Source organism: Coturnix japonica, chromosome 5 (assembly GCF_001577835.2).
Source record: "Coturnix japonica isolate 7356 chromosome 5, Coturnix japonica 2.1, whole genome shotgun sequence".
In the NCBI taxonomy this organism is placed as follows: domain Eukaryota; kingdom Metazoa; phylum Chordata; class Aves; order Galliformes; family Phasianidae; genus Coturnix; species Coturnix japonica.
In genome coordinates this window covers 27,434,414-27,449,856 of record NC_029520.1, presented here as the reverse complement: position 1 = coordinate 27,449,856, position 15,443 = coordinate 27,434,414, and the positions used below count along the sequence as shown (strand labels likewise).

General features: G+C 37.2%; 1 protein-coding gene across 27 annotated transcripts in view; it reads right to left on the bottom strand.

Moving 5' to 3' along the window:
* Positions 1-4,239: 4,239 nt before the first annotated feature.
* Positions 4,240-15,443, bottom strand: part of GPHN (gephyrin) — a 242,589-nt gene continuing 231,385 nt past the window's right edge. For 26 of the 27 annotated variants that reach the window (XM_015864840.1, XM_015864845.2, XM_015864844.1 and 23 more), the window contains 6 exons: positions 11,678-11,765; positions 9,525-9,598; positions 9,027-9,091; positions 7,728-7,831; positions 6,390-6,486; positions 4,240-5,251 (listed from right to left, as the gene is read on the bottom strand). In XM_015864840.1, coding sequence (XP_015720326.1) covers positions 5,118-5,251; positions 6,390-6,486; positions 7,728-7,831; positions 9,027-9,091; positions 9,525-9,598; positions 11,678-11,765 — 562 coding nt within the window. In that variant the 3' untranslated portion in view covers positions 4,240-5,117. The remainder of the gene's footprint in view (positions 5,252-6,389; positions 6,487-7,727; positions 7,832-9,026; positions 9,092-9,524; positions 9,599-11,677; positions 11,766-15,443) is intronic. The other variant, XM_015864861.2, reaches the window with a different exon arrangement.

Sequence of the window (15,443 nt, the reverse complement as noted above, 5' to 3'; positions counted from 1 at the left end):
ACAAACATCCTGGTTAGGAAATGCTCGTCAGACCGGTAACGCTATGCTGTTTTTGAAAAGCTTTATGCCCTTGGTGTGCTTGATCTCATTTGACCTGCTGATCTTTTAGATGTCTGTTAGGTAATGGCATCCCACCAGTGCACCTTAGGATACTGTAAAATCCACGAAGAGGAAGTCAGGCACATATGGAGGCCACTTTGCATGCTTTCTTCTCAGATGAGTGGGACAATTTTCTGTTGTTCCCCTGACAGGTAGTACATCTGTATTGTTTCCTCTGATGGCTTCACTGTAAGTTTAATTTAATCACAGTCAAATTATTTCATCTCACTCCAGTTTCTCTTACTCCCAATCCTCCCCTTTAAGTCATTCTCACATTCAGCTACCTCTTGGACAATATGACTGCTACTTATAGATACAAGTGCTTCAGGATATGATTCTTACAATCCAGCATTGTTCACTACGAAGAGAATAAATCAAGGTTTTGAAATCATAACCTGCTGCTGTTTATAAGGTAGTTTTCACATGGCTATACAATTGTATTCCAGAAAACTCTCCTCTTATACTTTCCTTGAAGTTGTGTCAATTCTAGTTTCAAATCACTGGTTATCAGGATCATGTTAGAGCATTTACTTTCTCTGGTACGTTCAGATTAATTGTGGAGTTACTGGTATACAACCAATCCTCAGTTTTGCTTGTAGTTAATTCTGCTGAGGTCATTTTCTTCACTTAAAACTAGGGGTATTTTCAAATCCAAGTTGGATCCATGCAAATGCATATTTTTGGATAAAGACAAAGCATGCTGAATGTCTTCATGCAGTGCTGTGCTGAGCAAGTAACCCCAGCCAGACCAGTTTGTCAGTTTGAGCCACTGAGCATGTGTGCATTGCCCTCAGAAGGCTTTGTATTCTAAGAGTTTTGTCAGCTTGTGTGCAATATGGCACGAACGCACAGGACAAGCTGAATATGAGTCACTAAGCCCTTTTCAGAACACATGCAACTAGCAGAGTATCATGATGTTGTAATGTTTGTAAACCCCACAGGCTTTTGAATTAGCCGGAAAGTGTCTCTATTTTCATAGATGTTTTAAATCTAGCATGGGGACTCACCTTTCTGGGTGGAGGCTGGGATATACTTATTGCAAAACAAAGATTAACTCTGAAGAATTCACAGCAGGAAAAAAAAAAATCCACAGAAGAAAATGATAGAAACAACGTGTTTTGTTTTTTTTTTTTACTCTGAGTAAATATAGAAGTTAAGCTATTGGCAGCATCATGTTGAAGGGTGTAAATACTTTGGTTTTTGACTGGATAGCTTTTGCAGGGTGAAGGGGTTTGTGAAACCATTCAGTAGTTACAGTTGCTGGAAATCGTGCTCTTCAATGTGAGGTTAAGGCACTTAATCACAACCTACTGACCAAATACTGCTGTGAGAAACTGTATTTTGTCTTTGTTCCACAGATGATAGCTTTGACTAACATCAGCTGCTGCACATCTTCCCACAACAACCCCCGCCCCCTTTTTTCTTTCTTCTCTAGCTGTGACTTTGATCAGTGCTTTCTTTGACTATATGCATAAAGGCCCTTTCTCTTCTAACCTGTAGTGCTAAAATTTCCTTTATTTTTTTTTTTTCCTAATGTGAATAAAGCCAATTGGCTTCAGCTTGTTGGCAAGTTTAGCAAAGAAACTACCATGTTTTTGGAAAGTGTCAGCATGAATGATAACTTCCATGCTGCTTCAAATTTCATGCAAACAAAAATAGTTTGGTTTTTTGTTTGTTTTTTGTTTTTTTTTTTAAATGTTGCGCACAAGCATTTAACATCTACCCACTTCTTTCCTATTCTTACTTTTTTGTTAGTTAAGAAGACTGTAAGGATCATTACATGTCAGACCCGTCTACTGGTTGGCTTTATAGTCCGCACTGGTTTCTGACTCCTCATTTAATACTCTCCCACATAGTTCCTAATGGGAACCAATACTAAACTCCTTTTTGCTATCTGACCGTTCTTCTTTCTGTATTTGTCTTGCTTTGTAAAGTGCAAATACAGTTACTCAGAAACATCTCAGTGCTCTTGTGATGTAAGCAAACACTCCTGTGGTATGTTTCTTTTCTTTTTTAGTGGGTATTTTTCTTAACCAATTGAAAGCCTCACAAACTGTTCAATGCTGGTTTTGAGAAACGAAGTATTAGAAGATAATGGAGGGCCATAGAAGTACTAGGCCATCTTAGCCTGGTGTGTGGTACCCAAAATAAGATGCCATGTTGTCAAATCTCAGCTCCCAGGTGTAGTTCCTGCCCTGAAAGTGCTGTCAGAAGAAAGCCTGGGGAGTTTTCCCAAACAGGATGTGGGTCAGCCCTTAACTCTGCTACTGTACCAGCTTCTGTGAACTTACACGGTCAGCACAGGGTATATATAGGCTGCCTGCAGCTTAGGGACTGTCTTCAGAGTCTATGAGGCAAGTAGCATCACATCTGGACTGACACCTGTCAAAAGAGATAAGCTTTAACACTCAGTGCAGAGCAGCAGGATGAGGAGGACAGAACTGCAAGGTGACTCCAGTTGTATGTTGTCCTTAAGTGCTGTCTATTTGCAGTATAATTTAAATGCAATCCTTCAGCTCCTTCAGCTCCTACAAAATCAAAAAAAGCTAAACATTCTGTGCTAATTAGTAATCTCTGGAGTCACACAGATCTCTAATAACTACCTAGAGATCAAAGACATTTCATGTCTAGTATATTTTAATATCAAGACAGAATTAATGTAGTAATTTCCATAATTAGGGTCTTGAAATTAGTATTTAGAAAAGGCCTATTTTTGTATGATGTTTTCCATCTAACAGTACAATCAAAGTTCTGGTAGCTGGCCAAGATGCAAAAGTTGTTTGCGGGTCATTGTAGGATTTCCCCAGCTGGATGACAGGGACTCACAAGACTCACTGCCTATGTTTCTATACATGATAATTCCCATGTATGGGTGATGAAGAAAACAATATGAGAAGAAGAAAACTACAAAGTTTGTAGGGGAAAAAAAAGAAGAAAGAAAGAAAGAAAAGAAAGAAAAGAAAGAAAAGAAAGAAAAGAAAGAAAAGAAAGAAAAGAAAGAAAGAAAGAAAGGAAAGAAAGGAAGGAAGGAAGGAAGGAAGGAAGAGAGGACAAAGGTAGAAATAGGAAAAAGAAGAAGGAAAGGCAAAGTGGAAGGAAAGAGGGAAGAGAGAAGGAAGGAAGGAAAAGAAGGAAAGGAAGAAGAAGGAAGGAAGGAGAAAAGGAAAAAGAAGAAGGAAGAAAGGAAAAAAGAAAAGAAAGGAAAGAAGAAAAAAGGGGAAGAAGAGGAAGAGAAAGAAAGGAAAAGAAAGGAAAAGGAAAAAGAAAAAAGGGAAGAAGGAAAGAACAGGAAAGAAGAGAAAAGAAAGAAAGAAAAAGACAAGACAAGCTAAAAGAAGAGAGAACACGAAGAAAGAAAAAAGAAAGAAGAAGAAAGAAAAGAAAGAAAAAGAAAGACAAGAAGAAAAAAAAAGAAAGAAAGAAAGAGAGAAAGAGCGGGAAAAGGAGAGAAAAGAGAAAGAAAGAAAGAAAGAAAGAAAGAAAGAAAGAAAGAAAGAAAGAAAGAAAGAAAGAAAGAAAGAAAGAAAGAAAGAAAGAAAGAAAGAGTAAAGCTCATTTTCCTAAATAGAAGTTTGAATACTGGTAAGAGAGCATTAAAAAACACATTAGGATGGGTAAAACAGTTTCTACTATCTGTGATTTGAAAAAAAAAATCTTGATTGTTTTAACCGCTACATGCTTTATTCATTACCATGGTGGTTAAGTGTTACGATTCCAAGATATGGTTTAAATGGAGTGATGCATAGCATAGCATAGAGCCAGTTCTCAGCCATGTCCATGCTGAGCAATGGTTTTATTCCAGTAACACCAAAGATATTCATGGCTAGGTTTCCTTGCATCTCTCTTTTATAACTGTCTAGTATTTCTGATTGCATAAACAATCTTCTCTCACATTGCTGTTACTAGTCTCCTTTATAAATTTCCCATTTTCACTGTATATGCTGCCTTGTATTTGCCTATAATAATTCCTATGTATGTAATATATCTTTTCATTAAAATAAGCCATGCTCTATATTACTTCTCAGAGATGTGTTAAATCTTCTCTCCTGTTACTCCTCCTGTTCACTTCCCTCACCCCAAATATCTCTTAAAACAGTATTTTCTTTTTGATGTTCAAACAACAACGCTAAACAATTGAAATTTTAAATAATGATTGAGGATTTTTTTTTATTCATTTAAGTTTCAGTATCATTACAGAAAATGTTATGGTACAGAGTTGTTTAACATCAGTTTTATTTCTTTGCTCATTTAATTTCCACACGAATGCTGGTAACACTAATATCTGTACAAGATCAGTCTTTGATTTTTTTTTTTTTGTTTTTAGTTCTGTACATTTTTAAATGTATTGGTTAAAAAGGCTGTCAGCACTTAAGGAAGCAATTTTTTGATTGCTGAAATAAAAGGTATCCAGTTACTGCCCAAGAGTACTGAGCTGGGTGGCTGCTGGGACAAGAGAGATCCCTGAACGCACAGCGAGGTGAGGAAACCTCGGGGCTTCATTGGGTTCCCAGTGCAGCCACTCTGCTTTTGGCACTGTGCACATCAACACGAGATACAAGATAAAGAACAAGCAGAAGCTCTCTGTGAAGCGGTTATGAAGCATACTGATAAGGGAAATCCAAGTGTTGTCTACGCTAGTATAAATAAGCAGACAGCCTTGTTTTAAGAGCATAAGTAGTTGTATCTTAAAGATGAGAAAAAACACAAGTTCTGCAGGCACCTACTGCTGTCTACTAAAAGCTACCGCTATTAGAACTAGCATTGAACACACAAAGCAATTGCAAGGAAAGGAAAAAGTTGCTTTGATATAATCAGAATAAATTTCTTTGTTAAGATTTCTTTTTAAAGTTTTTTTTTAAAAGGTATTTATTTAAATTCCATTTGAAATATAATTCAAGATGTTGACTATACTGATCAACTTTTATCCAAATCAGAAAAACTAGCTGTGCCGTTGCATATTACAGGATACAGTCAATGATATGTGGACATGCATCAAATCTTCACTCTTGCTGGTGACATCATAGCCTTCCAATGACCATGACATCCACCACCTCCCCCTTGTGAAGCTCCACATACTGCTCTGTCTTTGGAGGTAGCATCAACAGTCCATTGGCACTGCGCATACTCATCAGACGACTGCTCATCTGATTCCCTACGGAAGGGTGGGAGAAAAAGTTCAGTTAATTTTTCAGTTAGTTAATTTCAAATGCTGCAACATACCAGATAGGAAACAAGAGCTGCTCTTATAAAGATATGCTAACATATTCATGGAACTCCAATATATCTGTTCAAAGGTGGGTAGACACAGACAATTATGAAGAGAATGATCAGCTTTCTATTGTTCTAATTCTCAAAACTCTCGTTCCTTTGCTGATTACTTTCCTATCCAGTCTTCCGCATTTTCTTATGTTAGGTCTGTACCCGTGCTTTATTTTTTGTTGTTGTAAATTACTTTAATGTTGGAGTTTCTAATCCTATCAAAATTACTTCATTTTTCAATTCGTGTATCTACTTCAGATTGTATGGAGACTAAAACCAGCACAATCTAGAACATCTTTAAATATACCAACTCAAAAGAATGGGCTTCTTTGGGATACCGAGCTATACAAGAGACCGTGAAGATAAACAGTATAGTATTGGTTGTACTATCAAAAAATGAAAACACAGTTGTAAATCATGACCCTTAGTTTCTTGTCTTTCAAACTTTTGGATTGACAGAGAAATCATTCCACACAGTCTGTTTGAGCAAGGCAAGAAGTGATGTGCAACAAGACAGATAAAGTATTCACATATAGTGTTTATTTGAACTGCAGCTGAATATCCAAAAACATCGTTAGATAGCAAACATGATTAATAGAGGTCTTAGTCTGTGCCAAGAGAACATATACTGCTGTTTCTTCTTCTCCAGTTCAGTTAGAATCACACTTCTTCATCTGAATTGTTTCTATCTATGGCCCAACTTGTGTTTATTTAGTAGGAGTAAAAAGTAACGTACCTCTGAGTGCAAATAAGCACAGATGAGTATTTACAAAAAGCACACAGGTGTACTGTGTGTGTGTACGAAGGTGGGTTATTCTGATAAAGAAAGTTTTAACAATTAAGTTGGTAAGACACAGCATGAATTTCAACATCATGACTGGGTAGCATGACTGTAAACATGGATGCGCACAAGTCAGAAAATCAGTCTGCATGAGAAAGCTTATATGAAAATACATGTGCATGTGGGTTTTTGTTGGTTGTCTGACAGGACCTGTGACTGCATCTGTCTGTTTGTGTAATTGGGCACTAACCTGTACTCTGTGCCCAAGGTAGTGGTTCTTGGTGATGCCAAGTCAGTATGCACCGATGATATTCTGGGCGGGGGTCCAATTTTACATCACATGATAACTGTAGAAGAAGCAAAGAAAGGATGAAAATGCCATGTATTCAGATATCACTGTCTAGGATAATGGAATCATCTGCTCAATGTTTTTTCCTTAATAACAGTCTTTTAAAAAACTTGCATTTCTAGGCTACATGGTGTCTAGAGGAAGATCAAAGGCTGTAGGAGGTAGAGACTGCACTATTTAAGGGAGATACAACTATGATATTAGAATATCAAAGAGTATGCTGGAGTCTGCATGCATTAAGAGGAATATTCCAAAGCTGTTCTTTTACTGGGAGTTCAAAGATACTATCTCTCTGGAAAAAAAGCTTTATCATTTCTAGTCTCTGGCTTACATTTTGTACAGATAAAAAATTTATTCACATTCAAAACGCTGCTAGTCCTGACAAAAGGGATATGACCAGTCTTTGAAACGAAAAGCTGTACGGGAGATTGCTCAAAGTGAAATTTAATGGAAGCACACTGGAAAATATATGCAAACATGAGGGTCATGTTGGAGCATCACATTTCTGAAAACTGGAATGTTACAAATTGCTGCCTGTCTTACAACACTTTAGTCATGAGATAAAGAAAAAGATGGACTACTGAGGAAGCATGTAAGAAAGACACAAGGGATGAGCAGTAAGAGAAAAGTTTCTGCAATGCCAAGAACAGTAGAAAAACTGTAAAAGGTAATCTCTTCTTTGGTACCTTCTTTAAAGCAAAAATACGAGAATAACACATACAGACTCAAGGACAGTTATTAAAGAGTTAGTGTATGCACTGTTTCTTACTAGAGTAGCGTTAACAGTTTAAAGAATTCACATTGCGTAGGTGGGGGTCATGTGGATTACTTCTATAAACAATCTGTTCAAGAGCAGAAAGACTTTGAAGTTTGTTCTTTCTAATATAGAACTACCTCACTCTTTAAGTATTTCCAGATCACTCTCTATTTTTTTTTTCCACAGGTTAAAACAAATGTATGTTTTTAACAGTGAAATGTCCTCCCTGTCAGACTGGCAAATAGCTGCATCTGTTATCTGTATATCTTACTCCACCAGCTGGCCACTCACTTTTAGAAATTATGGGACTGCATATTAACATTAACAGATTCAAGTCTATGCCTCTGTTTTCTGTAAAACTCCTTCAGCTTGTCAGAATTGGTCGAGCATTCAGATCCCCCAAACAAGACGGTCTTTTTGAGCTCGTACAGTATTGTTTCAACAACTTGAGAGAACTTTCAAACATAGGACAAGCTTCTTACCCTGGCTTTGATAATGGTGGGCCTAGGATCCAGGATACCCTGCATTTTCCTCAGTGCAGGAACAACAAAGAGATTGCAGGTGACAACAGCTGACACAGGATTGCCTGTAGGACAAAGAATGGTAGTGAAAGAAAGAATGGTGGTGAAATCCTCTTGATTTCCTCTGCGAAAGCAATATTGTATTTTTATGACAGTCATACCCCAACGATTCTAAAGAGCTTTCCATGCTGCGTACAGGAAACTGTCCTTATGTCTGAGGTGGTATGTGGCAAGTAAAACCCCTCAAAGCCATACTCTGGCGAATGGTGTCCTGAAATTCTGCTCTGATCACTGCTGCTTTGCATTCCTCAGGCCCTAACATTTGCTTCTGTTCTCCTGCTACCTTTCTTATTACATCTAGATTTATCTGAGGTGAGGCCAGCGCCTATTGTGCAGAGTTTTAAGTCCAAGATCATATGGATATAGATTCATGATTAAGGTTTCCAAGACCAATGGAAAAATAGGTATTAATAACTTTCCATTCCCTAACAGAGTTACAAGAAACTTTAACATGACTGCTGAAGACAGTTCTACTGCTTTATATGGTTTCTGTTGACTCAGAAGAGAGGTGTATGACTAACTTCCGTCAAACACCTCTTGTCTTACACATCTAGTCTTCCCTAGAAGACAGCTGTAATGTAAATACGAGAGAGATACGTTCCATTATCTCTGACCCGGTGAACACATACTGAAGCAGGAGAGAGAAAAAAGAGACAGAAAGCAGTAGAGAGACATCTGAACATCACTAGCTAATAAAAAAGGATACCTTGTTGTCAGAAATCTATGCAAAGACAAAGCAAGAAGAATAAAATTAAGGGGAACAGAGATTTGTAGATGGATTCCCAAATAAATATTTACTCTGAACTTACTGACTTTCTCCGGCATGCAGGAGCTGAAGCACTGCTGCCCTCTCATGTTCCAAAGTATGAACATGAGAAACAACTTCAATTCTGTGACATATTCCTAGGCACTCTCTAGATCTCATCAACACTTTCAAAACATTAGAATGGATGTGCTGACATTCAAGGAATCTTTATCTGCAATGTGGATGGAACTGTGGGAAAAACCACCCTTGCAAAGCATATTAACAAAAGCCAAGGAAATTGTTGGATGGAAAAAATCATAAGCCCTGTATCCCAACCAGCACATTCTGATGACAAGAGTAAGAACACCAGACATGGGTGTTGTGAAACATCACTGTTCTGTTTCAGATCTTGTCATCTATGCACAGCAACAAAAGTAATCTACAAAACATCTTACCTGGGAGTGCAAAGATTATTTTTCTTACGCCATCGATATCCAGAGTTGCAAAAGTTGTTGGCAGGCTATGGAAAAGGAAAACTTATGATCTGCACTGGACTTTGACTGAACCTTATTACATTATTATTTAAAATATTTAGAAAATAAAACAAATGGTCATTTTCCTTCTGTTGAGAAAATATGCAAGAGTAGATGAATTAATAAGTGAAAAAAATCACTCTGTCTTACTGTCAGATGCTAAATCAACCAATAAGTTATACCAAGATTAAACTGTTACAGAGCTGTATTTGTTTTTTATATTATATATTTATATTTTTTATGTTACTTTTTGTAACATTAGTGACTCCGCTTCCCTTTGCTCTAGTGGTTATAGCAGCATTAACAATGGGACAATATTTCAGAGCAAACTGTCCACAGATGAACAAATTCAGATACACAGGCAGTACTGCTCCTCAATATGATCTCTGTCCATGCTACCTCATTAAAAAGATTTCTTACCCTGGTTTCATAAAAACTCTGCCAAAGTGAATCTGTGCATGAAGATCAATATCCAGCACCTGTTTAAGATAGTCCTGTTTAAATTACAAAAAAGAAAATCAATTAAGTAACATCAAAGTGGCTTACATCATCTAAGTGTTCAATGCAATTAACTGATACCAAGTGAAGATGAAAGACTTGCTATATCCTGAAAGTGCTACAGTCCAATTGGGGATTTCCAGCATTTGAAAGAAAGCATTTTCAAAAATTAGACATGAAGAACAGACTCATTTCAGGTGCCAAACCTGACTCTACAAGGACACAGTAATATATTTACTTAACAGTCAGCTGCAGCAACAGAATCTTTAAGGACCCGTCATAGAGGCTCCTAAAACATTCTGTCTGTCAAAGATGGGGAAAAGAAAAAAAAGCCTTTACGATTCAAAGTTAAGCCTTAAAATCATCAGTTTATTTAACTTTTTGCCACAGAAGCTGTCCAGTGGCAGAATAAGAGATCTCCTAGTACTTTTGAATTCAAGACTGCACTGTAGAAATCATAGTTTTCCAGGATACTGTAATTATTGTAATTTCTTGGGGATGTGGCATAATTCACAGTGGTCAGGTTTAACTATCCTAAGTTTCTTAGAAAGGAAAAACTGTGGGTAGTTTTTGCAATAGTTCAAAAACAATTCAGCATAAATACTATTGATCGAGTTAAGAAAACTGGAATTACATATTCAGTTTACAGTGAAAACTGCTATGCTTAGAGATTCAGTATACTATCTGTTGTGTTTAGTGAGACTTACAACACAGGACATAACAATCACCTGTTAAGACAGACTTTGGAAGTAGTAAATTTGAAATTCCCTTGCAGTTTTCCCATTTTTTCCCTCTTTTGTTGTTGTTGTTCAAATACTTGGAAAGCAGCAACTTTTTTTTTCAGCCAGGCGTGAATTCTCACTTACTGATTGCATTAACCATATTTTTATTTGCTATTTAGTTACTGAATGCTCAGTTATTTCATTAAAAATCTTGAATGCTCAGTATCAGAGGGAGAACTGTCAGTGGAATATAGGACTCATTGACTTTATGTGGTTGCCTAAAATTCAGTCTAGGGAGAATTTAGCCAGAATGTGTAAATGCCTGAAGACCATTCAGCAGTCTAGGCTCTTTATATAGAGTTCCCATGTCTGTACTAGGTCACCACACTCCCAATTTAAAGACCAACACTTGGCCTTTGATATTTTTCTAGGAATACTGAGAGGAATAATGGAATTTAAAGTAATTGGCACTGGTTTAATTTGTTAATCATTTCCATGACGTATCCAACAATATGATTTCTACTCAGAAAAGTGACAAAAACAGCACTCATGTTTGTCATCTCCTAATGGCTGACTTTAGTATCTGTTATTTATAAAAGGAGAGATGTTTCTTTTACCTGCCAAACTCACAGATTCAGTCTGGGATCAAAAAGTAATCTGAGTTTTCCTTCGCATAAGTCATGATTAATAAATGTCCTGCAGGTTCATCTACGCCCCACCAGCATCTGTGTATCCCTATTTTCTTTGATGGTTTTGGCACAGGGATTACCAACAGGAACTCAATCAACAATTCTGTTAATGATTCAAAAGGCAAATATATCAGCTCACTGTGTCTCATATGTATTGCCTCTGTAGGACTATCTGGAGTAAAATGTGATAAAACTATTTTTGTAACAGATACAGCTCTGGCACATATAGGAAATAGATACACTGAATAAGAAAGAACTATTCATTTACTTAGCTGCTTTTCAAAGTACTTGCAAAGTAGCTTTCTTCTACCCAAATTTTACCTGCTCTAAGAGTAGAAAGAAGTTTGTTGTCTTCATGTGCTATTAAGCTATCACCTTTGTCATCATAGCTATATAAATAATTCCTTAGTTAAAAAAAATGCAAATCACACCAAGAGCCTTTTGTTCTATGCCTACTACAGTACAATAAAAAGAACAAATTAAATGAGGATAGTATTGAGGGCTTTTTTCTTAATTATTCACACTTAAATGTTAAAAAAAGAAAGAAAAAAAGAAAATGACCCCTTTTTAGAAAACTTTAATAGAAAAGCAGAAGCTCTGGTGACAGACTCTGGCTTGGAATTCTTATAAACATTACAGTAACTTGTACTTAAATTGAGCATACCTTTTCTCCCATAGATACGCCTCCTGATGTAATGATCACATCAGCACGGCTGATACCCTCATTCAGTGCATTCAGTAAATCATCTGGGCTACAGAAAAGAAGAGGTAAGCAGATTAGTGGCACGCAACTACTATGAGTTACAGTGTAAGCATCTCTGTGCACAGATAGTCGTGTATATATACACACTCACTTTAAAAAGGAAACACAACTAGGATAATACTGAGATCTTATCCTTCTGAAGACTCTATTCTCTACTAAGACATTATTCAACTCAAGAGCTGCAGCTGTATTAAGCAGACACCATACAAGTTGCCCTCTTTCTATCTAAGAGCTTTGTATAATGATTGGAAGGATGGCATTGGAAGGTTGGGACTGAAGAACACCAATACAAAGCTATAAAAGCATGCCATTTACACAGCTTGTAGCAGTACAGATTATGATTTAGGTCAACTGACAGGTCTGTGCAGAAGGACGTGGCCCATAAAAATTACCATCCACCAAGCAGGCTGCAGTACTACCTAACTTATTTGATGTGTGTAAAATGGGGGTATGGATCCACTTCAAACTTCTAATAGTGCAAAGTGGGATAAAATCCTTTGCTCATCTCCTCCACTTGAGGGCGCTACAGCAAAGGCACCTGTACATCCACTTCATCTTGAAAAACCATAATCCATCTTGTTCAGGTATGTATTCTTCATGAGAAACAGCAAGCAGAGAGCTGTCATATTTCTTCACAAAAAGAGTATAATTGTGATGATGAAGGATAGAAACTGAATACATTTCACTGAGTGTCTTAAAACTCTTTTTTAAAAATCTAAACTGAAATTGTAGTTCTCAAGTTACCATTACCAACCTAACAAGAGTGCTTTGCTAACATGGAGCTTAAAGGCATGTGGGGAGGAACTGTGTAGCATAAACCATACAGGAAGGCTAAAGGAAACAAAAAAGACATTAAATGTGTACTTTGTGTAACATTTGTGAACTGACCAGAAGCCAGCATATTGCTAGGACTGTATGGCGTGTTCCTTCAAAAGCATCAAATAGCACAGAACATGAAAATAGTTTTTATGAGAGGCTATTCCTTATGCAAATGTTGTTCAAAGAACTGGTAGTCATACTACTGACTTTACAAAGGAATTAATCTGGAACAAGGAATCTCAGTTATCACATTACAATTACAAATTACATTTATGTGTTATCAAGACTTTTCAGGCTGCAAATGGCATGTATGCTATACTTGGTTAACTTCTGCTATATGTCAATACAAAATAGAATCACCACAGTTCTTTTGGAGACTGAACTGGAAACAGGAAAATAAAAAATACTATGTAAGATCTGGTTGACCTTTCAGAGAGACTAATAAAATGTGTGTTCCAGGTTTCAGACAGAGGAAGCCTTTCCTCTTAGCATCTTGCCTTTGCCCATGGCTTGCTAAGATACGATTTATGCAGTACTTAGCATATTTTTGTGCTGTGTGCACATTTTAAGTGATACAAAGACAGCTCCCTCACTGAGTAGATAACTCAAGAGCAAGCAAACCTGCACACTCCTCATCTATTCATCAGAGAACTCATAATCTTTTTCCACCTTGTTTGTCTTATAGGCAGAAAGACTTCAGAACCCCTTCTCCACCATTTCCAATGAGCAATGCAGCGTTCTGGTTGACATCACACCTTGTGATTATGCTGCACAGCTTTCCTAAGTGAAGTTAATGCCTCCTATTTTATGATGTCAGTAGTAGATGTTTGTAATAGGGCAGTAGGGGTTGAAACTTCCCGCCAATACTCTGTTACATTTTATTGCTGTGAGACAGATGGCAGTAGAGGAACAGTCTGACTAAATAACGTCTAACATGGAAGCATGTATGAATTGAAGGTCTGGCAGCGAACTCCTCCATTTGGAAAAAAATGGCACCCCCAGACATTCACTGATGCTTGCTGAACATCTATGGAGCCCAAACAGTAGATGTGAGCACAATGAGGTTGTGGGCAGTGTGTTTCAGCAGTGGTGGCAGTGACAGTGGGTCACCTCCGCTGTAGCAGATTTTGAGGAGCAAAGCATGCAGGCTTTTGTTCATCACTGCTGAAAGCGCATAGCTAATGGTAGAGACTGTGTTGAACAAGAGTGTTTTGTAGCTTAGAATCTGCTCTATCAAGTAGCGTTATTGTTCTCTTTGTACTTGTCGAAGTTTCCATGAAAATAATTAGGAGACATTTCTTTTGGATCAAGCTACATATGTATGTAAACATTCCTTAGGTATATTTCTTTGTAAAAGGTAGGGAATACGCTACAGTAGAAGGAAAGACAGATTACTAGTGTTATAGTATATATATGCCATATATATATGGCTGTAATCAGTCAGCTATAAAGAAATACTGCCATTTTTTAAAGGAAGGAGTGACTATACATACTGTGGCATGACTCCAGGGTGTTAAATGGCAAGTATTTTTGGCTTCTGCATATCTCAGATACTCTAACTAGCCTATAAATTAATGGTTGAACTCCATTTTCTTTGGGGAAAACATAAAGCATAAAACAGATTTAAACACAGCTATCTTTCTTTCTTTGAGTTATCATTCAAATTGCACAGTAACACATCTCTGATAATCAGATTAAAAAGATCTCACTTCTCATTTCATTTGTTGCATAAAAAATGAGCAGCTTTCCATTTGGACTGACATGGAAATGGAATAAACTGAAGACTATTAACTTAGGAAGAACAGAAAAAATAATTCTGGTATCTGAGCATAACAGGACAAGATTGTTCTAATGGGCTTATGCCAAATTACCACAAAGCCAAGAAGTAACACTCACCATTAGAGAAGGTACAATTCAGAAGCTTTCTTCTGAAACCCTGGCCATTTCTAGGGCCAGGATAATGAATTACCTAGACAAATGGTGTAATTTAATACAATAAATCCTTAAAAAATGTCTTCTGAAAGTGCTATTCTTGTATTATTATTTTTTTCCCTGTGGATAGTACTGTAACAGGTGCTCAAATATAATGGTGAATGCCTTAATCAGTGTAAAGGAGATTTGATGGGAAGTCTCATTTCCAGATGGCAAAATTCTTCTGTTTCATTTGGTGATTCTCAAAGTCGGGGTGACATTGTGCAAGAGAAGAGTGTGCGCTTCTCTAACGCAATGGAACTGATTAAAGAAACTACACCCTGTATGCTTCAGGTTACACCCCAGCACTTTCTGTAAATACAATGAAGAAAACTGTTCTATAAGGATGACATGCAGTTTATGAAAATATTCACATAGGTAAGTAACTGCAACTCCAAACTGTCTCTCAAAAAAGGAAGAAATCTCCATTTAGAGCAGACTGTGTCTGCACAAGTAAGTACGTACTGTGTGTAGGTTGCTCTGAAAGTAATGCCTCCTATTTATTTTCATGGAAACTTTGAAGATACAAAGATTACAATAACAATACTTGATAGAGCAAATTCTCAGCTACAAAATACTACTTTTTAACAGCAACCACCATTACCTATGCACGTTTGGCAGCAATAAACAAGAGCCTGCATGCTGCTCTCATAAAAACCTGCATGGCCATCCAGAATGCAGCTTATCTAACTGTGCTCACATCCACTGTTTGGTCTCCATAGATGTTCTGCAAGCTTCAATGAATGTCAATGGGTACCATGTTTTTCCAGATGGAGGAGTTCAATGCAACACCTTTGCCTCATCCACACTTCAGTATCAGACACCATTTGGTCAGACTGCCCCTCTGCTGCCACCTGTTTCACAGCAACAAAATGTA